Source organism: Coloeus monedula (assembly GCF_965178545.1).
Source record: "Coloeus monedula genome assembly, chromosome: 9".
In the NCBI taxonomy this organism is placed as follows: Eukaryota; Metazoa; Chordata; class Aves; order Passeriformes; family Corvidae; genus Coloeus; species Coloeus monedula.
Genome location: NC_138789.1, coordinates 22,765,915 through 22,789,552, shown reverse-complemented (window position 1 = coordinate 22,789,552; position 23,638 = coordinate 22,765,915). Strand labels below are relative to the sequence as shown.

General features: G+C 50.8%; 1 protein-coding gene across 1 annotated transcript; it reads right to left on the bottom strand.

Moving 5' to 3' along the window:
- Positions 1 to 7,092: 7,092 nt before the first annotated feature.
- LOC309575909 (uncharacterized protein) lies at positions 7,093 to 20,585 on the bottom strand. Its single transcript, XM_082286779.1, has 5 exons — positions 20,514 to 20,585; positions 10,312 to 10,782; positions 9,187 to 9,516; positions 8,696 to 8,856; positions 7,093 to 7,863 (listed from the first exon to the last, which is right to left on the bottom strand). The coding sequence occupies exons 1-5, from the start codon at positions 20,578 to 20,580 to the stop codon at positions 7,819 to 7,821; spliced, it is 1,074 nt and encodes a 357-aa protein (XP_082142905.1). The 5' UTR covers positions 20,581 to 20,585; the 3' UTR covers positions 7,093 to 7,818.
- Between the last annotated feature and the right edge of the window lie 3,053 nt (positions 20,586 to 23,638).

Here is a 23,638-nt window from a genome sequence, read left to right as displayed (position 1 = left end):
AGATAAATGAGGATGTTTTTAATAGGGTTTGAAACGATTGCAGACCACACTGGACCAGCAGTGCTGGAGGGAATAGATATAGACTGCTGTTGTTCTCAGGTCTGGCATATGGGGTAAGAAGGCTGGGGAAGGATAATTCTTTGGTCTTTTGGTGTAGATTGTACACATACCTCCAGGCTGTGTTTTGAGCTGGCAGAAAGCAGTGCTGGAGAAGTGGCTAGAAACAGCTGGAGTGATGATCTCAGCAGTGACCTGCCTGGGCTAGAGCTGCATGACCTTTAATGTTAACTAAAAGATGCACTCTTTACTGTCGGGAACAACTAAAGACAGAAAGGATATTGGCTTCCCTGGGCAGGCAAACTCTTCTTGACTTGTTTGTTCCCTGCATTTTCCACAAGTGGAAGCTGTGAGCTGTGGGGCTGACCCAAGGGAGGCACCTCCAGGAAGGGAAACAGCCATTTTGATAAATCATTCACAGACCTGCCCAGTCCCACACTCTGCCAGAGACCTGAGCTGTTGTTTGCCATCTCATGCCCCCTTGCTCAGACCTGCCCCTTCTACCCTTTCAACACCATGCTGTGTGTTCTGCTCTTTCTCTGCAGGAGGCAGACACTGGTGCAGGGCCTGATTTGTGCTTTGTCAGTCAGCTTTGGCAGCTGTCAGCTGTCTTGCAGAGGGAGAGATGCTGTGGTGCTTAGCTGCAATGGGGCTGTTCCTCCAAGGTCAAAGAATTCCCACTGCAGTCCTCTGCTTCAGCCCTCTCCCACGGGATGGGATGTGTGATCCTGTCCTCTGAGCTCTCACTTGGTGGACCAGAACAAATTGAGAGAATTTAGTGTGTTTTCTCTACTAATGCCTTCAAATGTTTAGTTTTTTTCTCCCAGTTATACTGTAAGTTTTGAGTTATGTTGGATTGTGCTTAAACTGTTGGCTATCTAAAGCTCTGGGATGTAGTGCTGGGCTTGGATTTTTCCTTTTAGGGAGACTATGCACAGCAAGAACAGAACAGATATAGAATGACCATAGATTTACCCTGTCAAAACCCAATATGGAGCAGCTGACTTGACAAGTGCTGGTAAATTGCTTCCTCTTGTGTGGCACAAAACAGGTGGAGAAATCTTGTTATTTGAACAGAAAATTCCATGACGCCCATAAAGGGGAGGTTGCTGGTTTGTTTTATGAGAACAGAGTGCCACAATGGCAAAAAAAAGGGCCCTGTGAAATTTCCTTATGTGGTTTAAATTTTTTTATTCCATTTCCCTCTGAGATAACTTAATTTTAGAATTGCTGTCTGGTGAAGGAGAAGGGAAGAGGTGAATGAATGACACCAGCTTAGACTCTGTAAAATAAAGGGAGGTCTTTTCCCAGTGCTTCTCTAAGCCCTTTGTGGAAACAGGTTCCCTTTCTGCTTGATAGCCACAAATAGTATTGTCCACAGTTACCTTCCGCCTAAAAATATGGAGATCCTTTTGAAAAAGTGGGCAAAATTTCTCATCCTGCCCCTAAACTTTTCAGAAGGGAAATTGAAGCAATGATCATGTTAGCGTGTTTATTTGTCTGTGTGATCAGAAGGCACAGCCAGGATTAGCACAAAGAAACATTTTGCTAATTTTGCAGTTGTCCCCAGTAAAACTCTTCTCAGTCAGAATCAAATGGGTGTCTAAATCTAGCTGAAAGTCATGTTCAAGAGCCCATGAATCTTGTCTTGTCCCAAGCAGAACCTGTAATTGAGCATTGAAAGCTTCAGGAGTCTGGATAACAGCAAATTTTTAAGAAAATACTTAAAATACAGGGCTGACTCATCATCCCTCTTCCTACTCGTCCCAAGAGAGAGCAGTGAAAGGAAACGCTCTAATGCTTGTGAGAGTCGTCCTGTGGCAACTGATGTGTACTTCTGAAAGAGAGAGAGGATTAAAACAGGGGAGGAGAGAAATTACCCTGCGGGAGATTGTCAACAGATGTTCCATTGTAGTTCAAAGAGAGCTAGCAAAAGGCTTCTGCTGCAGGGATATATTAATTCTGGGCAGTTCATCACAGGGAGACCTGTTTTATGACTGGGAGGATACCTCTGGTAACTTAGGTAGCTCTTTATTTGAACTGTGGGTGGGGAATCTGGTCTACCTGTAAGCAGAGAGGGAGCTGAACAGTAGGAACAAACATGTACTTGTTTACTTGCAGCTGTGACCACTGTCAGTCTGATCAAGATCAAGCTGGTTTTGTGGTGCAGGGGGTTATTTGGCTGATGGGTCATTGAATAGAAAAAATATTACAGAGGAACTGAGGCTTTAACTGTTTAATTGTTGAACTGCTGGGGCATGTGAAGCAGACCTGTGTTGAGTGTGTCTTTCAAGTATACTTATTGGACAGGAAGTGGGAACTAGCACAAGGAAGACTGTGCAGGCTGTCAAGCAGATGAATAAATCAATCCCTTTGTCTTTAAAAATGTACAACCTATCTATGCTTCCTTCGTGTAATAGTTAATGATTTCTTATAAAATCTTGCCAATGCTGCAGAATTAACTGTGGTGGGGGATCTAGTTCACAAGCTCCATATCACCAGGCACAATTAGAAGGTCCTCTTCTGGGAGGTTCTAAATGCTTTATCTTTTGAGATTGTTTTGAAGTTGTGCTCTGGATGAAGGTTGATTTTTCTCAGATCTGTGAGGAAACATGACCCCAGTAGCTTTAAAGTGAGGAAGAGTCTTCATTCAAATGTGTTTGGGTGGGGAAGTTTGAAGTCCACTGTTATGTTACAAAGTTCTGGAAGATTAAAATAAACTAAACCACAAACTATTTTGGGAAACTGCTGGGAGACTTTTATATTTGCAGTCACGGTCTTCCAGCTTTGCTTATCACTTAGGTATGTATCAGTAGGACTGAAAATTTGGCTGTTTTATGGACAGTAAGTGCATGATTTCTGTTTTCTTTGTGGGGGATGGAAGGCAATATTGGAAATAAAATTCTTGTCTCACTTCTGCTGTGCAGCAAAGCAGAGGTAGCAAGTACATGGGAACATCACAGGCAGAGGCTCAGGAGGTACACTTAGAAAAACTGCCCCCTTCCCCCCATGGCAAATCCACATTTATACTGATTTGATGTAGTTATAGAAAATTAAGTATAAGTCATGAGGAGGTGTGCAGCCTGCTGTTTCCTTCACAGGTGTCTGGGAAATGACAGTAGGCATTTCTGCTCTCCCCTGGCTATAAGAACAGTGGCTAGTAAAAGCTTCCAGGTTCTTTGTCATTTCATAGCCTTCATTACTGAAAATTTACTGCTCTGCCTCCCTGGCTTGCTTCTGCACTCCTGCTCCTTGGATCAGTGGAATGCCTTTTTCATTCTGCTTTAAGTGGTAGCAAGCACAGGAGACTTATCCATGGGAAAGCCTTATGGGATGGTTAGTCTTACAAGACCCACACACTGCCTTGTCCACTCCAGTGCTCCTCATGGCAGTTTTTCTGTCCCTGAACACCCTCTGAAGCCTTATTTACAGACTTACAGTGTGACATGATGGATAAATACACAGTGATGCTGAAATACAGACACTGAGCCATGAAGGACAACTGAGTGGGCAGAGAAATGGATGAAAACCAGGTAGCCCCACCCATGGCACAGCAGCTCTAGGACTGTCACTTTTCAGCTTCTCAAATCCACTTCCCTTCAAAACGTGGGTCTGGAGAGAGGATGAGGGGAGGGCTGAGGAGGCAGATATGTCTTAAACTCTGCTTTTCTTTTGCCTGGGTTTCTTTCCATTCTATTTAACTTTAAACCTAAATGATTCCGTTGATTCTTGGTCCCTTGCTACTTAATAATATAATTGTGCCTTAGCCTAGGAGGCATTAAAACCAAACCCCATCAGAGGCAACAGCTATGTTCAAGGAGAAATGCAGAAGTTGGCAACAGTTGGTTTCTGGTTTTGTCAGTTCTCTTTGCTGCACAGGAAGGATGAAGCCCACGCAACTGGCCCATGGTCCATCTCCAAACTTGACCACCTAAGAGGTTGTAGCATCTGGCTGGAAGGTTGGAACTCGGCTGGGCAAAGGCACAAAACTTTGTGTGTCCCAGGGGTGGCTGCCTGCACAAGCCTGTCCTGCTGCTGCCTCTCCAGCTAGCACAGCCCTGGCTCTGTGCTACCTCTCCAACAAGGCAGTTCAGTTTGTTCAGCAGAGAATGAATCAGCTCCGAGTGGGTTTGGTGGTAAAAAGGCAGAACAGAGAAAACTCCAACATAAACCACCAGAGTAATGCTGACTTTAGACCTGAGAAGACTGGCTTAGTTGTGGCATGTTTGTTCTGTTACTTAGTTATTCTGTTTTGTATGGTTGTATTGAGAGGAAAGATGTGTGCCCAACGTCTTTATAAACAATTTGATGGGTGTTAACATCTTTGAAATGGGTCTTAATGCTTCTACTGACTTTGAGCAGCAGGTTCATTACCAGGCCCAGACAGTTTGGTTCCTGAAATAGATACGGGTCTGCACAAGCCTGAACTTCTGAACCTTGGGGTAAAACAGTAGGTTCAAGGGGGGATATGGGGTAGGTGGTTTGGGAAGGCTGTACCTTCCTGGTACCTCAGCCAGTAGGGAAAGGAAGAGGGCAACATGCGGCCGGGGGTTAGGATAAAAGGGAGGCTGTGCCCTCCAAAACCTTGAGAGAGAAAATCCCTCGGGCATGTGCCCTGGTGGACTCTCTCCCTTTATCAGAATAAAGCTGAAGGACCCCTCTGTCTCCTTTTTGGACATAACCCTCTGGCACTGGTGGATTTTCCTGACAGTATGTTCGGACAGGACTGAAATCTCTGCAGGGTTTAGAGTTCACGCTCATGTCTTCAGATTACTCAGCAAGCACTTTGCTAGACTACCAAGTCTTTGTTTGCTCTCCCCTTGCTCTAGGTCTTCCAAGGATTTGCTTGTCTAGATTTGTTGTGGGAACGCTTCAGAAAACAGCATAAGCCAAATTACCAAGTAGTTTCACTCACCACATTTTGCTTTTGCAACAGAAAATCTTTAACACAAAGTCTTTGACATGAGCTGATTGATTTTGCCAAAGTATTCTAACAGCTATGAGAGACTATTTGTTCAGGAGAGACTTTTACCAGGTCTGTAGCAGAAGCTGGGCTTTTGAGCACTTACTTCTCTGCAGGTCTGAGCTCTGAAGGGAAGAGCTCAAAACAGCTATAAAGCTAAACAAAAAGAAGTATGTGCCTTTCAATTTGCTTTGTCTGCTGTACTATAGAAAAAAGCATGACAGATGATGCTACTTAGGTTTGGATTAGGCTGGGTTTCAGGATATTTCTGTAAATACGGTTTGGGGTTACAGTTGACAACACAAGAATATCTTCAATCAGAGGCAAAGGAAAGGAGTCTAAGGATGTAGATTATATTATTTGGTCTAGTGTGGTTCTCTAAGACAGATTTCATCTGATTTAATTGTACAGAAATTAATCTCAGTCAACCCAGACCAGGAATGACCCTGATGAGAAGGAACACAGGCAGGGGGTGGTGTCCTTCTGAACTGTCAGAGCTATGGTTCATAGCTGTCTGGCATTTTCTAGTTATCAGCTCTGTGAGTCTTTGTGCCCCAAACTGCTGCTGTTTATCTATCACAGGATTCATTGTGATCTATTAAAGCTTTTCAGTTAGATGTTTGCAATGAAAATATGAGGACCGAGACACTTTTGGCATTTGTAACTTTATTGCAGAAAAAAAAATCCACTATCAACATATTTTACAAAGAAAGTTGCACTTTGGTGTTGGGTGAGTTTTCTTCCTCACCCCTTTCCCCTGGACAGCGATGCACGGGAAACCAGAACAACCAGCCCCTGCCCTTTTGATTGTGTGCAGAGACACTTCCCAGATATGCCAGCCTGCACCAGTTCCAGCCAGGATGGAGTTCTATTTTCCACCACTAACTTGCCAACTTTGTGCCGAGAACCAGTAGCACCCTGCCCTCCGGCAGGGGAAACAAGTCTGTAGCTAGGGAGACTGCTGTGTGCAGACAATGCTCGATACAAAAGCTTTGGAGTTGTGACAATTGCTCTTTAGTTCTCATGCAATCATAGGAGAGAACCAACCCTTCTTCCCTATTTTACTGGGCATCCTTACAATACACAGATGGAAGGCCAAAGCCAACAGCCGAACCCCAACTGCACTGCAGCCATTTGTCAGCCACTCTGGAAGCAGCAACACAGGGAGGAGGAACTGCTGCCTTACCCAGTTCATCTATTTGGCCCACACTGGTTCTGCTCCATCTTTGGGCTTTCCAGAGCTCAGCTGATTGGGAAATTCCCCTTTCCCTGCTACCAATAACAGCACTGCGAAAAAAAGGTACTTTTGCAAGTGAGGCCTGGTATCTGTCCTTTGTGGGGTTCAGTGATGTTGCTGCTGAAAGGAGAGGAGAAACTGAGGCTTGTAAGAGGAATGTGGCAGATAATCTCTAGCCCTTGCTGTATCCTGAGGGAGCAACTGGCTTAGTCAGAAATCACTCTAGAGAAGGCATGTGTTTCCATTTACCTGCAGTCGAATGTGAGTTAGAAAACAGGAGCACGTGTAATTACATGAAGACTGACATGACACACACACACTCTGGTCTTTCTGAGGCAAGGGCACCAAAAGATCCTCTGACTTACACTCAGAGGCTCTGGTCTGTGGGTTTCCTTGAGAGGCCTCAAGAGCCTTGGATGCAGTCTACAGCAGTGATATTTTCAGGCAAAAGTGCAGAATCCAATCAGCCTAACACCAAGAAAGGGAAGGGGAGGAAGGCACCTACATCCAGGATCTGTCCTCATGACAAGACACCAACTGGCTCAAAAGACCAACATCAGAAAGTAGAGGAGCTTTGACCTTGCATAGCACAGAAGGGAGAGTGAAGTACCAGTTTTGTACAACAGCTTCCAGCAACGAGATGCTAGAAGCAAAATGGGAGGTACCTGAGGAAAGGTTTGTGTTAGAGTCCAGGCAAGGAAATGGACTAAAAGCATTTACTGAGCCTGGGAAAGGAGTTTACACATATGCCAAAAGCATCAAGTGTAGGAGACACGGTTTCCTAATTTTGGTGAGACCAAATTAGTGTGTCTAATTGGCAATAGACTGAGTCCTATCAAGCTCTGTTAAGCTAACATTATGTTCATTTTCCTCCCAGCAACTTCAAAGCAACATCAAGTAGCAGGGGCACTTCTCCAGTGGCCACAAAACTGTTTTCCCTGGTTAAAGAGAAAAGGTATGCATGTAGGAAGGAAGCAGAGTAGTCTTTTATCCTCCTGGTAGGTGTTTAAGGATGGGCAATGCCAATCCTGGGACTAAAGCTGAAACAGGAACAAAAAAAGTGCAAGAGAACCCCCAAAACAAACAACCTTAAAAATACAGAACAAGAGGGAGCCCAAGAGAAGTGATTTCCACATCCTTGGCTCCCTCAGAAAACAGCAGTCTCCTTTGCTAGCACTGTGCTGACACCACCAGTGTTAAGAGCCCTTGTCGGGATCACTTGCCCACCTCCTTTGAAAGCAGCAGCCACCAAGACGAACAGAAGAGATCCATGCAGAACACCATGGCAAAGGTTGTCTTGGCTAATTGGTTGCCACACTAAAAGGAGGAGACACCTCTTCAGGGCATTGTTTTGAGGAGAGCCTGGAGAAAAGGGACAGACTTGGGCTCTGATTCGCAGCATAGAAACTTCAACACTGAGCTATGTAAAATGTCTAAAACCAAAAACCATCTGAAAAGGATCTTTCAGTTGTGTGCAAATCACAGCCCCTCATTCCTCAGCAGATCGTCTGGGACCAAGTCCTCAAGGCCTTTTCCTCTGGGCAGTGGATAGCCTGGTTGCCTAGTAGCTGTAGAGGGAGAGAGGGGTGTCCTCCATCATGTCATCCTAGAAGCAGAGAAGAGGGTGCTTTAATGAGATGTCTGCACAGTGGCATCATGGTCCCAGCCTGGGAGACTACTGTGCAGGCAGCACAGCCTTCTCAGCCACATGGTCACAGTGTGGCCATCTGCCCAGCCATCCACCTAAATGCTGTCACTGTGCAGTTCCTGGATCTTTGGACTGTCAGTCTCCCTCCTGCTGCAGCATTTGGAGAGAAGAGGTGTGTGCAGGCAGGCAGTTCCTGCAGGGACGTGCAAAACCCTGGCTGTTGAAAACTCCACTCAGCTTGCAACAGCATCAGCTTGCTTGAGACAGCATCAGCTTGCTTGCTAGCTGTGTACTCCTCTGTCTCAGAAAGCACACGTAGTTATTTGCAGCTTCCCCAGAGCTAGTCCAGCCTCTGAAATCCTCGTATATTTTTATATTCCCAAAGGGTCAAACACAGACAGACAGACAGACAGACAACCTCCCTGGGACAGAGCATAGAATCTGCTTTGTCATAGTCACAAAGCAAATATAAGAAAACAGGAGGAGAGGTTAGGAAGGTGTCATTTCAGGACAAGTTTGGATGGAGCTCTCCTTTCTCTCTCTATTTAACCTCTCAGCATTCCCCTGCAGAGTGAGGGGAAGGCAGAGAGCTCCTTTAGTGCCCAGCCTTGAGACTTGCTGTCTTGATTCAAACCCTGGATGGAAGGAGAGGGACCTAAGAAGGAACAGGAGTGTGTGATCAGCATTGGTGCTGCTGCAAGTACCTAGCAGCTAATGTAGTAGAAGGAGAACTGCAAAGCAGTCAGTGGCAAGCCAGCCCACATCAGGCTGGGCTGAAGGTGTGACTCACCATGGGCAGGTCCTGCAGGCGGCGGAACTCCATGCGGTTGTTGTGCTGGCGGTATCTCAAGAAGCCCACCAGGCCCAGCATGCCCACCATGACAATGAAGACGGAGATCACAGTGATTACCAAGGGATCAGCCCTCGTTGTACCAGCCACATTGGGTAGCTCTGCAAGGAGACCAAGGGAATGAGGCCAAAGGGGAGCCTTCAAGGGCTGGAACAGCAAAGTTTTGTCTTTTCTGGTTCTGCTCAGCACAACCAAGAGCCAATCTGAGACAGCCCCAGCCCTTTGCCATGTTGTGTGAGAACAGGGCAAAAACAATTACATCTATTAGGTTGGAAAAGACCTTCAAGATTATCAAGTCCAATCTATGACCAAACACCGCCAGGTCAATTAGACGATGGCACTGAGTGCCATGTCCAGTCTTTCCTTAAACATCTCCAGGGATGGTGACTTCACCACCTCCCTGGGCAGCCCATTAAAAGCAGAGCATTTACCTGAATTGTCATCATCACCAACATCCACCACAGAAGCCTTCTCATGCCTAGGCTCCAATGACTGTGCCAATGTAGGTGTGCTGGTGGGGACGGCAGCTGTGCTGGCAGACATGGGGCTGGTCACGAGGGGTCTCACCGTCACAGTGCTGAAGGCAGCAGCAAAGGACGTGCTCTGTACAGTGGAGATGGGAGCAGAGGAATTTCTGGGCTCCACAGTGCTCTCCTCTGTGGCACCCACAGGGCTCGTTCCTGGCTTGGTTTCAGACCTTGCTGCTGTGGGCCCCAGGGTCTGCCCGCCAAAAAGCCCTGGCTGAGTGCTGTTAGTTGTTGCTGCAAAATAGGAACAAGCAGTTATTTCAAAGGATCCAGTGCAACCACACTGGTCTGTGGGACTAGACAATATGGAAGCAAGACTGTAAGGACTACAGTAACAGCAGCTTATTGTCAATCCTTTGGAAAACAAGCAGAACCTTTAGCGCAGCCACAGTTGAGCCACACTATAAGCCACAGTGCTTAGAAAGTCCTCTCAGTTTTCATATGTACCAATCTGCAATGTCAGCCAACCTCTGCTGGGCCCACAAGGCCTGTCCTTGGGGACGAAGGACAAGCAGACAAGCTTGAAGAACTCTACACGCAACTGGGGATCATCCCTCAGCAAGACACTGGGAAAAGCCTCTCATCCGTCCTTACAGGGAGCACAAAGGGGGCTGCCCAGGGACGGATGAGCTGTCACTTGTGCTTGCCCATCTCCATGTTTTGTGTTAACAGTGAGTGTGCTTCCCCAGGAAGGCTCCCACTGAGCCCCTAGCCCTGGTGCCAGAAAGGCACAGCTGAGCAGCACAGCTAAGGCATATTGTTTCAGATTAGATATATAAAGGATGTCCCTGCACACAATCAATGTCCTCATCAGAAAGCAGCCAGCACAATTAATACCAAAATTAATGGGGCTTGCAAAGAGGATGCTGAACTAACACCTCTGCAAACAAGTTGCACTGAGCTGGCTCTGCTTAGTGTCTCATCCCCTTCTTCTCTCTCTCTCCAGTTACCAGGAGAGTGCTCACACGTTTCCAGGTTGTGCATCATTGAGGCAGGACTTTGTGCCAGGCAGTAAAGGCAAAACCTCACCTGGCATAGTATTCAGAGGAAGCGTGGGGGTTGCACTGCTGGCATCAGCTGTTTCTTCAGTTGGGCTGAAAGGCTCTGTGGCTTCATGGCTGGGCTGGTTTTCTTCTAGAGTGCTGGCAGTCAAGATAGGGGAGAGGATTTCAGTGCTGCTGTTGACTGACAAGCTCACATTGTCATGCTCGGGATGTGTAACTGTGATGTCCCCAGGACTGGCAGTGGTAGAAGCCTGCAGTGTCTCTGCCTTCGAGCCTGCCATGGGGGTGGTAGGGATGAAGGCATCCTCCACCTCTGTAGTATGGGCCCCAGTGGCACTGAGTGTTGCAGCAGTCAAGTTTTTCTTCAGGCTTGTCTGAGGAATGGCAGTAGTCACTGGACTGAAGTCAGAGGCTTCCCTTGGCTGATGTGAGGTTAGCGCTGTGCTAGGAAAAGATGGTGGTGCCACCAAGTCCTCTCCTGTCTTCTGACCCCCTCCTATGGAACAGAGAAGTTTGTCAGAGATCCCACACTGAGAGGAGAAACAGAGGGGAAGGACAGAAACGGAACCTCTTTATCCCCTTAACTCAAAATCCAGCACAGGTTCACACTTGGGAAAGGGATTCAAACAGCTCCCCTGTCCCTCCTGGCCTGTCTGAGGCAGGGACCTGTTCTAGGGGACTTTTCCTTTACCCTCCTCTTCCTCAACTCCTGTGCTGTTGTTCTGTAGGGTGAGCATCACCAATCCCTCTATCCTGGAGCAACTTTTAAACTTTTTTTGAGGATTTGGGTTTATTAAAAGTATCACCTGAGACCTGATTCCATAAGAAATTTAAATAAGTCTTCTTCGGTTCATTGAGAAAGAGTCAAAAGTGGTGCTGAAAAAACACAAATGAGGGAAATGTGGATGACTCTCTAGATCCCCTGGCCCAACGAAGTGGAGAAAAGTGATATTTAAAAAGGCTGTGCATGGCAAAGCATATCTTGTGAGTCACCTTAGTAGTAGTGTGGGATTCTGCTGGAGGGAAAGGTGAAATAGGTAGCAAGAGAGCGCTACAGCTAACAGGGCTGGCGGTGCGCTTTGGCAGCTGCCTTCATGAGCTATTTATGAACATATGACCACCATGAAGTACAGCTGTTGTCATAGAAATGGGCGGCTACTCAGCCTCGCACTACAGCAAAATGGGCCAGCTTCCCTGAAGGGAACCTGCAGCAAGCAAGGATCCCCCCAGATCCACAGCTGCTAGACAGTGTGACAGCATACGGGAGGAGGAAAACCACAAGGCTCTTACACTGCCCTTTCATAAACACAGATCCTGTGACGGTTTTTCAGGGCACAAACAGGAAGAAAACAGAGAAATGTAGCCACATCAGGATGGACTCTCCAATTTAAAAACATCTCGTAGTCAGTATTTTTACAATTTCTGTTTAAGTTCCTACCCAAGCCACAGAGGACTGATGAGCTAATTACAGAAAAAAATAAAGGTACTGAAGCAAATCCATCATGATGCCCCTTCTCTCCACAGGGAAGAAGCATCCAAAGTGGATGTTGTCAACAAGAAACATTCATCCATCAGCAAAACAGCCCATTCTTATAGTGTTCGGGGAAATTTCAGCAGTTTTTTAAAGCTCTTCCGAACAGATACAATTATCAGAGCTCCTCTCCAGCTACAGCACTCAACAGGCCCTAAGAAAAGACACAATACATTGCTCTCTCAAGACCTTTGCAGTACCCTGACCAGCTGGAGAATTCAAAACCCTGGCGCAGCCTGAGGAAGCTGTGCTTCCCCAGCCCGGGGCCCCAGTCCCAGGAGGGCTCCCGCAGGGATGCACAACCCTGCTCGGCACATTCAGCGAAAAAGCTTTCACAGGGAGCCCCAGCTGGGGCAACTTAAACATGAAGACCAAAGGCCTAAGTGATGCTCCCTTTGGCCTTGCCTGGATCCAGCTCTGTGTGGCCAGAAGGTGCCTCCAAATAAAGTGAGCTCTGCCATGGAGCTCAGGCGTAGGGTACGCTTACACCAGTAACACCTGGAAGGAAAAGAGCTGAGCGCTGCGTTTCCTGGGATCAGGCACCAAAAGGAACAGCTCTTCATGTGACAATTTCCAGCCCCAAACCCAGCACTGCTATTCAGCACGGGGTGGGATCCCACCAGCTCCGGATGCTGGCTGGACACTGGCAGATGCTTGCTCAATAAACGCCCAGCTACCTGCTCCTACGCAGCCAGAGACACAGAGGCGTGCTGTCACCGTGGGGTAAACAGGAAAGGTGGTGGCCAGGTACCCAGCCAGTGTTAAGCCTGGCTATGTGCTGCTCTGAATAGCTGGCCTGTGCCTGAGACAGCCTCTCACGGGGTCGGCAAGTCATGACTTGAGTCATGCAGAGGAAAGATTTGTGGAGAGCTGCCTTGCACAAAGGCCTGAGCAACTCTGAAACCATCATGCCAGTTTCTGGCTAGAAAAGTGATAGGCAAGATAGGTGCTAGTGTCTTTACAAGCAACTCGATGGATGTGGGTCTTTAGGAGAAATGGGTCTTAATGGCTCTACCAACCTCAAGCGGCAAAGTTCGTTACAGACCCCAGACAGTTTGACTGCAGTTTGAACTCCTGAACTTCAGGGTAAGAGACAAATGGGTCCGTGCAAGTCTATTGCAGAGCCCAGACAGTCTGAACTTCTAGTGGATCCGCAGAACCCAGATAGCTTGAACTTCTGAACTTTGGGGGAAAATTGATGATTTTACGCACAAAAGGAAAGTCAGAGGGAGGGCAGATGAATCTGGGCCCTACACACCAGGACACCTCCCCACATGCCAGGAACCTACACCCCTGCCACGAGGTGCTGTGGGACAGGAGGGTTTGTGGGGGCAAGCAGCTCCCCCCACCCCGCTGCACGGCTTCCTGCTGTCTGCAAGAGGGAGAGCTAGTGGGATTAGCATTTCCCTAAGATCTTCTCTCCAAGAAGCCACTTGGCTTCTTCCCATAAAATTATCTGGTGTCCATCACTGCCAAAGAAAATGGTTCCCGGGTGGACGGGCCTCTCTGGCTCTGGTGTAACACAGCACTGTGGTGTATAAAATCTGGTTTGTAGAGAATTGCAGAAGAGATTTTAAATTGGCAAGTGAAGAACGAGGGACTCGCTTTGAGTATGGCAAGTGTTGATGGCACCTCAATTAGCAAGTCATCCAGACCAGCACATCACAGCACACCCAGCTCAGGAAACAAAGGAGAGCCTGAAAAAAAGGAGAGCCTAATCCAGACTAACACAAGGATTCAAGACGTTAAGAGATGATGGTGGGAAGATTGAGAAGGCAAGAGCCTTAAAATGGCCAAGGAAACAAAGGACTGAGTAAATCCTGATCACCCGGGGACAGGCAGACAAAAGATTCCCATCACCCGTCTGTCAGCTCCTGAGGGGTAAGGGCACATCCAAAGCCAGCACACAGCCACCAAGCAAAGCACCTAGGAAAATCCCCCAGACGTGCTTTGCTTGGTGCTTGTGAGCTGTAGGTGTTAAAGGTACAAGCGCTGAGTTCTACTTCAGTTTTAGTTTAAAAAAAACCCACTCCTCCAAAGGGCCTTGCTGCATTGCCACAGCTTTGTTTGCCAGCTTTATCATCCATCCAAAAGGGCAACCTACTGCCACGCAAACGAAACCCGGTTCAAATCCTGAGGTACAGAGGGGAGAGCAGAGCGCTGCTGCAGCTGCCTGTGCTGGGGGAGACCCAGCAAACCCCTCACGGGCTGGGATCCTCAGGGGTCCAGCTCCTGGTCTGCTCTGGAGCTTGGTACCCAACAGGTCGGAAAATCCCCAGCTCCGGCGCTGTTGCTGCTCCAGTCACTGGGTGATGATGGTTTTAGCTGTTTATCGGTTACCTATAGAGACGCAGGTCAGAGCTCGTTCCTCTGGCGTCTTCCTGGAGAAGCTCTGCTTCCTGTATCACATGCCAGGAAAGCCATGGCTGTACTGCCTAGGGCATCGTCTTCATCAGCTTCAGGAGACAAGAGGGAACCATGTCCTTTCAGATGCAAATGGTAGGAGTTAGTGTGGATGCTTCACCTTTTCTGTGATTCTCCAAGACCTCACAGTGGTTGCAGCACCCCAGGACAGCTGGCAAAGGTGCACTCGCCCTTGGATCCATAATAAGGCACCTACAACTGTACCAGGATCTGTAAGCAAGACCTCTGACCATAAGAGTATTTCTGTTTCCCTGACAGGGAGCCAAGGGTGGGCTTGCTTTGGTTACACTGAGGTGCCTGCTGAAGCAGAGCTGGTCCCCTGGCTACAGCCCCACTCCTGCCCCATGTCTGTGCTAACCTCCAGGCTCAGCCTGTGCGTGGTGAGAACCAGAGATCCCAGACCACATTAGGGCAGGGCTGGTGGATTTGGAGCAGCAGCTCCCATCAGACTGTGCTGACTGCAGTGACCTCTGTCTGGGAAACAAGAGGGGCAAAGGAAGAGCTTGGTCCCAGGGGAGGAGGGATGCAGCCAACCAAGAAGCAGCCCCTGCCTTGGACAAGGGTGGGAAAAACTCCCAGCTCCTTGAGGGGAGGGAGGGCTTTGAACATCAGCCCACAGCTTCGACCCCTCTCCAGCACTGTCTGACAACACTGAGGGACCTCCACATATCAACCCAAGCTCCCACCAGCTCCAGAACAGACATGGTAAAATGATGCTGTAACAGAGAGGAGTGAAGGAAGCCAGCTCTGCGGGAGATGGGGCCATTCCTGTCTTGCACTCCCTGCCCAAGATTCAGAACTGGGGCCAAGCGAGGGGCTGAGGAAGGTGTGCACAAGCAGCACAGTCACTGCTGTGCCAGGGTAGTCACGCAGAGTGGGTACCGTGGTCTCCATCCTCTGCCACAGCAGCCACCCCACCATCTATTTGTTTCTCAGAATAAAACAATGACAGAGAGCAGGGCCTCAGCTGGACAAGCCCATCAATGAGCTTCTGCCACAACCCTCCTGCCACTCTCAGCAGAATCCTCTGCATCCTCCTTCCTGTCTGACAGAATCAGCAGCCTGAGCTCCCCAAAGGTCCACACCAACCCAGCTCCAGTCCATAGACCTGAACATTGTTTTTGAAATCCCTCTTAGGATGAGATGCAGGAGAGCCATATAAGGTGAGGAAGCCCATGGCAGGCTGTCTGCTGGGGACTGAAGGAGAGCAGGGCAGCAGGGTGCAGGGTGCAGCCACCCCTGGAAAAGGTGCAGAGTCCCAGGTGAGAGCTAAGTATAAAGATGAGAAGGATTCACCCACGATTTCAGAGAAAGTGCCCGTGGGAGCCGGACTCCCTGGTGTGGATGTATCCTCACTGTCTGAGGCTAGCACCTCACTTAAATCAGCTTCCTAAAGAATGCAAGTCAAACCACTGCTCTGATTCATCAAAAAGGCACCCAAACCCTTCTACAATGCTATTTTGGTGCACTAAATGAATTCAATTTCCATTTAAGTGTAACAGCTCAATTTGCAAACAACCTAGTAAAATGGAAAAATAAAATGTTTAAAAAGTAACAGCATAAACTGTAACCTGTATGTATCAAAGCAGTTATATCTTATTGCTTAGCAAACTACTTTATTAAATGTTGAAATTATCTTTTGTTACCAGTTATTACATTTATGGTTGCCAACCAACGGTAATTAGACAATCTCTTCAAGGAAAAAGAGCTTGTGTATAAATGCAAATAAAACCATATAGTGAGATTAAAACCAAGGCTCCTCATTTCGTTTAAAAGCAGAACTGGAATAGCTGCTGATTAGATACTAGCTGAGCCTGATCTCTTTTCCTGGAATTAAAAAAAAAAACAAGTGGCAGAAGAAATTTCTGGAGCCCATCAGGAAGGAGCCAGATGCAGCCAGAGATCCTGTAGAGCAAACACCCTCACTGTGATGATGAGAGGCTTAGAGACAGGATCAGGTACAAGGGGCAACTGCTTTGTAAACTCAGCTCCAGTTGGATACCTTGCAGGACCTCGATGGAAGCAGGATGCCAGAGGGCTGCACTTGCCTCAGGCTCCAGTGCTCTCCCTGCTAGGGCTGATGCCCAGACTGTCCCCATGCCCATCCTGGCTGAGAGAGGCTGAACAGACCCCGTCTGCTGTGAAGAGTCCAGGCAGGAGGTGTAAGCACGGATCCAACCTTGCAGCCTGCTTCGGGACCACAGTGAAGCTCTTCATGGCAGCAGTTTAATTCATTGTACCCCTCGTGGCCTCTGCGAGCTGCTGTGCAAGCAGCAAAACTTGGGGTACAGAACTAGGGGTGCTGAGCACCCAGTCCAGCCCTGGAGACCTGCCAGGCCAGGCATGCTGCAAAACAAGGGCTGAGGTAAGGGACAGGAATAGAAACCAGGTCTCCTGACAGAGAAGGCAGGTGGCCACGAGCAGAGCACGAGACGGGGGCAGATTAGATACGGGGTGCTGAGTGAGTGTGTGCTGGGGAGGGACAGCCCAGCACCCAACCTGCCCAGGCAGGCAGGAAGATGCTGCCTCAGGGCATCTGTGGATACTCAGCCACAGGCTTGAATCCCGGGGAACAAAAAGGGAACGCAGTGCTACCACCTCGACAGATGGCACTGCATTGGGGACCAGGACAACCTGCCAACGGTGGCATAGTAGAGCAGGGCAGAGCAAGAGTTGCAGGATGAGCAGCCCTGGAAAAGCACCATGAATGCCAAGGACAGGTACTTCAGTACTAGGAATACCCATTAAACAGCACAAGCATGCCCAAAACACACAGTGGTGGGGCAGCACCAGCCCAATCGCTGCCTGCAGGACACAGCACCCCAGAGTGTCACGTTCTGCCTGGCCCTGCCATGTGAGACCCTCCTCACCCAACCAGGGGAGAGAGAGATGCAAAAAACTTCTTTCCCACAAGTTTGCGTGAAGCTCTCTCACTGATCCCCCATTTAGAGGTGAGGGGGCTTACCCCAAGTTCCGGTGGCAGGGAAAAGAGAGAGCAGGCTGCCTTGCTCAGCTACCACTGTCAGAGCAGAGTTATTTTCCAGTGGCCACGTGCAGCTATGGAACACCTTGCTTGGCAGGAAGGTGCCTGGGAGGCTCCCATGCTGCTTGGTTTTGTTCCTCAGTAGGGGACTGAGCTGGGGTGAAGACCCCTTTGCCCAGAGGCTGCTGGGCACACCAACATGCACAGCCTGGGAAGCCTGCCCTTCTCTGGGGTTGTGTAACCCCAGTAACACAACAACAGCAGGGAGCTCGGGCATCATTCAGCCCAGCCCTGCTTACCTCAGGAGTCACAGCTGCAGCGGAGGAAGCATTCACGTCATTAGGAGAAACTAATTAGCCAGTTGCCTTAATAGCAGCCCCATGTCAGCAGGGAGCCTGCTCTCTAGTGCAGCGTGGCATGAGCTGGGGGAAGTTTGGACATCAGGAGCCTGCCCAGCCCTGAGCAGCTCCCAGGTCCTTCTAACTGTGTAACTGCTGGTTCCATGGGCTTGAAGGATGCATCCTGCCCTGACCCTACCCTGGGCAGCCCTACAGGGCTCAGGATGTGACCCCAGATGTCAGTGGTGCTGAGCCTTATGAAAGCTGCCCCATAGAGCATTGTGGGGATGATTGCAGACCTATGGAAAGCCCTGCAGCAAAAATTGTGTGTGCCCACCCAGAGGGTCTTGGTAGAAAGGAAGGAGGGACAGGGGCCTCTGTGCTTTGGATTGTCCCTGCTCCCCTTTGTTTGGAGGGATGGGGCCAAAGGAGCTGAAGGAAGTGAGTGCTTTGCCCCTGCCCAGCAGGTCAGGTTTTGGAAGGGCAGCAGGGAGCCAGGGTCCACCCTGACCCTGGGGCTGAGGGAAGAGCACATGTAGAAATGGCATCAAAGACTGATGGCATGACATGAAAGGCTGGGCTGGGGGTGCAGGGTCACACAGCTGGAGGTACCACTCTGAGGAGAGGACCAAGCTGTGGCTCAATTCTGGGTGCAGAAGAGCTGGAGCTGTCCTGTCAGGGTGGGGTAGAGTCCATCCACTCCTCCTTGCCCTGGGCAAACAAAGGGAAAAGAATCACAGCAAATTGGCAGTGGGACCTTGAAGTGGACACATTGCCCACCTGTGTGTGTGGCCCCGGTGGTGCCACAGACGGGGCTTTATGTGCTTGTGCTTCTCCCAGCCCTGCGCCGTTCTCACTGCTTGCAGGGCAGCTCAGCACGGGAGGGAGAGGCAGAAAAATGCCCAGACCAAAATTACTCAGGGTTTTATTTGTAAGGCTAATGATGCTGGAGGAAGTGGATTTCCGCAGGCAGTGAAGAAAGGCTGCATTGAGAGGCCAGGGTGGGCAGTGCACAGGAGACACAGCAGCCTGAGCTCCTCTGTGGCCCTCCTGCAAACTCAGACAGAGGGTGGGAGCAGCACTGCCGGACAGCGAGAGCAAAGGGAATCTGTGCTGGGAGCAGTGCAGAGAGCAGCTCATGCAGCTAGGACAAGCCCAGTTTTGGACAGATCTGTCTGGGGACTGCAGACTATAGGGCCAATCGCTGGGCAAACCTTTCCTTTCCCACACCACTATCCTGCTAAGATTTTCTGGTGTCTCATTATGGGTTGTGCTTGCTATGGGGCATTTTATTATTGGGGGTATCTCTTCCATCTATTTTCACAAAACAGTTGCTCTTTTAACCACAATTGGGCTTAGCTAGCAAATATAACAGCTATGAGGACAAGGGCCAAGTCAGATGCATGGGTACCATTTCCTGAGACTGTGAAGAATCTTGGATTGGGACACTAAGCAACAAAGATCCCAGGAAAAACTCAGTGCAATCTTAATTTCTGGTACATTCTGGCAGTTTGAATCTTGGACTTTGCAGCAAGAGGGTTCCTATGAGCCAGCTGGGGCAAGGGGTTCCCTGAGGTTTCCCAGTGTGCCCAGAGTGTGAGACACAGGGCCAGAATAGCCCCAGGCAGCTGAGCTCCTCCTCCTCTCAGCGGTGGAAATCCTGAGTCCTTCCTTTGCCAGTGGCTGGTCACCTCCCCACACCCCATCACAGCACAGCCACTCTTGTGTGGGGAGTGCAGCTTTGCCCACATAAAGGGCGCTGGTTTGGGACTGCTCCCAGTGCTCAGCCTCAAACCCAGCTAAACCGCATCCGGCACCCAAAACCTCATCCTGAGTGCTAATCTCACTGCTGAGGCTCAGCCCCACAGGCATCTATTCTAGGGTTTTACCAGCCCTAATTAGTTATTAGAAACTGAGTTTCTGTGTGTCACCCCTTGGTCTCTATTGCTGCCGTCACAGTGCTGGGATCTGACCAGGGTCTGGCCAAGGGTTTTTCTCAACCACAAAGAAGAAGAAACACGTTTTGCTTCTTGAGTCTTGGGCAAGTCCCTAAATGCTACAGAGCCTTTGTCACTGCCAGGGTCACGGGGAAGGTGACAGCCTCCCGACTCGGGGCACACTCCAGCCACGCGGCAGAGTTCGATGGTGTCAGTGGACGGGGCTGTCAGCGCCACTGTGCAGATTGCGCCTGCCCGCGTGAGGACGCGTTGATCGTGGAGCAGAGCCGAAATACAGCCCGGGAGGGTCTGCCTGGGACCAGGGTCTTGCTCCTGCTCCGTCCCGTAACGCTCCATCCGTCCTGCCCCTCTCCCCGCAGGCACGGGGCCCTCGTCCCGTCGTGCTGCGGGAGGCGGCAGAGTTCGGGCTTTGTCCGGGGTTCCCTCCGGGGGAAGCTCAGCAGCCGCTCGTAGGCAGCCGAGAGCTGCAGGGCGGGAGGCAAGAGGCTCTCAGGGCTGGATGCCGGAGGGCGAGCGCCTCCAGGATCGTTGCTCCCCTCCCCGCGCATCCCCTCGGGATCCCGCCGGGCGCCGGGTGGGAGGTGAGCCCGGGCGGCTCCGCCGGCGGGAGCAGCGCTGCCGGCAGCTGCCTCGAATGGGCAAGGCCGGGGCCGGCGGCCGCGCTGCTGCCCCGAGCGCGGGACTCACGCGGGACCCCCTCGAACATCTTTGGGCCACCTCATCTGCGCGTCCGCCGGGGCGACGGCGCCCGGGGCCGGGGGCATCTCGCCCGAGTTCGGGCGCAGGCCCGGGGCGCTGCTCCCCGGAGGGTTCCGTCCCTGGGGAGGGCTCTCCAGACCCTTCTCCCGCAGCCCCACCAGCGGGCGGAGGAGCCGGGGCCCCGGCGCTGCCCCGACGGCTGTCCCGGCGCTGCGCTCCCCGCCGCGGCGAGACCGGCGGGATCCCCCGGGCAGCTCCCCCCGCCCCGGCACCCCTCGGCGGCCGTCCCGGTACCTGGCAGGGCGCAGAGCAGGCAGCAGGCGGCGGCGAGGCGGAGCAGGGCACGCCGCGTCCCCTCCATGCTGGGCCGATCCGCGCTGGCTCCGCCGGCGGCACCGGGGCGGCGCCGGGGCGGGCCGGCGGCCGGGGCGGGGCGGGCGGCACGTGGTCCATCCCCGACCCCGGAGGAGCGGGGCGGGGGCCGCTGCCGGCCCGCACAGTGCCGGCCCGGTACCCCACATCTCCGTGTGGGATAGCGCGCTCTCGGTCCAGTCCCGATTCGGTCCCTAGCACCCTCGGTTTGCTTCGCTCTGCCCCCAGCATCACCGGCACTCTGGGTTCGGGCAGGACACCCTTGGTCCACTCCGACACTGGCCTCGGCGTCATCAGAGCAGTCACTCCTGATTTGGACAGGACACCCCCGGTCCCGTCCTTCTCTGTTCTGGGAAACCCTAGCCCAGGTTTGCACCACCTCATCACCCCATTGACTGGTTCAAGAGACCCCAGTCCAGGATCTCACCATCCCCTAATCTGCCCTTGCCACCCCCAGCTGAACCTGACACCCCCACTTCTGCCCCATGCAGGGATGGAGACAGCAGATGTGCCCAACGTGGGTCATCATCCTTGGGCCTCTCTACAGTTTCAAGGTACCTGGATCTGCGGGCACAGCCGGGTGCAGAGCTGCTCCAAGCACCCTGGATATCTGCCCTGGCCAGGGCTCATGCGGATGCTCAATGTGCCACAGCTGGTTTCGCAGGGCATCCCGCAGCCGCTGGGACATCCTTTGTCTTCACATTCCTTCCAGCCTCATCCAGGCACTGTGCAGGCTGAGCCATCCTTCAGGAAGTCTGACTGCTGTCTTCTGGCCAGCATTTCTGAAGAAGAGGGCCCCATGGCATGACATGGTCTGTGCTGATACTGTCTCAGGCTATTTTGGCAGAGGTGGGACTGTGTGTCCCCCTTCTCCATCAGATACCCATGTCTGCAGCACCAGGGGACAGAGGAGGAAAGTAGAAATGGGTATTTTTGTTCCCCAAGAGGTTTTGCCTGCCTTTTTCAATATGGGGCTCCTTGGAAGCTCCTGCCTTCAGCTGTGAGGTAGAAGAGAGTTGATCTGATACAGAACTGATCACACCTTTTACCGGCTTTATAAGAAAAAGTAAAATTAAATGTCAGCCCCTCATGGGAAATGTGTTTCTAGTGGCTTGCTACTTACTGCCACGAAAACTAGCTGTACCATTTCCTGGCAGAGGTAACTGTGCTTGTACAAATGTCCCAGTTCTAAGGGGAATTATTTAAAACATATTTACAACTACTTAGTAAGTTATAGGAGTCTTCTGCTACCCACAGAAGCTGCAGGGCTACCCAACAGAGCAAAGCCTCCTTTGCTGCAGACAGGGTTGACCTCTCAGTGCTGCAGTGTGCATCACCCGGCCCAGGAGCCTGCCACGTCTTACCAGTGAGGGACCAGGGCATCTCTCCAGGCACCCAGCCCTGGGGAGGGCACAAGCTCTAGGGGACATCGGCGCTGCTGGCTGTCCCCACAGTTCATGAGCGCATCCAACGCCTGCGTGCTTGACTCACTGCTCTGCTCTGGCCTGTCCCTGGAGACGCCAAAATGATATCCATCTCAGCTGCCGTAGAGAGGGTGGCTCGCAGTCGTCAAGGTTACCGGTCCCTCTGGTTTAATTAAGCACATAGACACTGCACGGGGTATTTTCAACAGCCGGGGACAAGGAGGAAGGGGGACTGGCATACCCCGAGGCGTTGGTGAGCAGCACCATAAATCTGGGCAGATGAGCCCCCCTGCAGGTCACCGCTATTACTTAGCCGATCTCCGCACTCATTAGGATTATTATTAACACACTAATGAGGTACCTTCGGCCCCGCATAGCAAGGAAGGAGCAATTGGGAGCAAGAAAAGTGACTGCATCTGTGTGACAATGTCTTTAAGATGATACTGCCGATGTCCCACCTTGGAGAAGGGAGCAAAAACAAGGGGAACTTTAACATCCCACTGGTACACAGCCACTTGCTCATGGAATTAAGCAAAACCATTCCCCTTAGACAGCAGGCAGCAGCCCCCCATGTCTGTGTAGGCTCTTGACTTGTTCTTGAGAAGGACTGAAAACACCCTTGCAAACCCCAGCAGCATCTAGATCAGACAGGTCTGGGTAGCACTGAGAGCTGAGGACTTAGAATAACTTCTGAAATAAAGTTTTGTGCTCAAAAAACACAATATCAACTTCTGCCACTGTCACACCTCCCTCTTGCAGTGACTCTATTCAGCTCCCATCCATTTTCTTCTGGCTGCCAGCCAAGTCATGGAGCAGAGCAGAGATGATAATTATGATTATATTAATTTAATAGGAAGAAGCAGATCATAGAAAATAAGTAAATAGAAAATAGTGTCAGCAAAAGAGCTGAAGGGTAGGAGGGAGGGAGGTGTTGGCCCTGGGAAAGATAAGTAACTTCAGTTCTTGGGCTGTGCCCCCAGCCCAGGGTATGACATGGGCTGAGTGTCCCCCGAGTGAGCAGAGCAGAGGTGCAGCTTTGGCCTCGCTGCCACCATAATCTCCAGCCCTGCACAATCTGAAGAGTGATCACCTGTTTCACCAGCCCAGAGGTGGGTAATTGCAGCAGTGGGAGCCCTGAGTAGAGGGATGGCTCTGGGCACGTGGGCAGTTTGCCTGGGCTCATGTAAATCATCCCATTTCTTGTGCTTTGGCCTCTCTCCCCTCTGCCCTTTTCCAGGGGCACTGGGAGCATGGCTGGTGCATGTCTCAGCCTGGCCTTGCAGAGCCAAGCAGATCCCAGCCTGCCCCCTGTCCCCTTGCAAACCTGCTTTTTCATGAGGATTGGGCATGATTGGTCTTGGGGTAGACAGGCCCAGGTATCATCCCCAAACAGTTGCTCTCATCCTCCAGAAGCTCTTCAGTGCAGAATGAGGAGAGAGGCTGCTCTCAAAGGGAGACATCTTGGCACTTGTAGGGGTTTTCAATTCTCAGGGAAGCTGGAAGTCAACTGACTGGAGCAGAAGAGCTAATCATTGAGTGAGTCATTCTGCCTCCCGAAGTTGAAACATTAAACCAGGTTTTTTTAAGAAAGGCAAATTAAATCCCACAAGTCAGAGCCAAGAA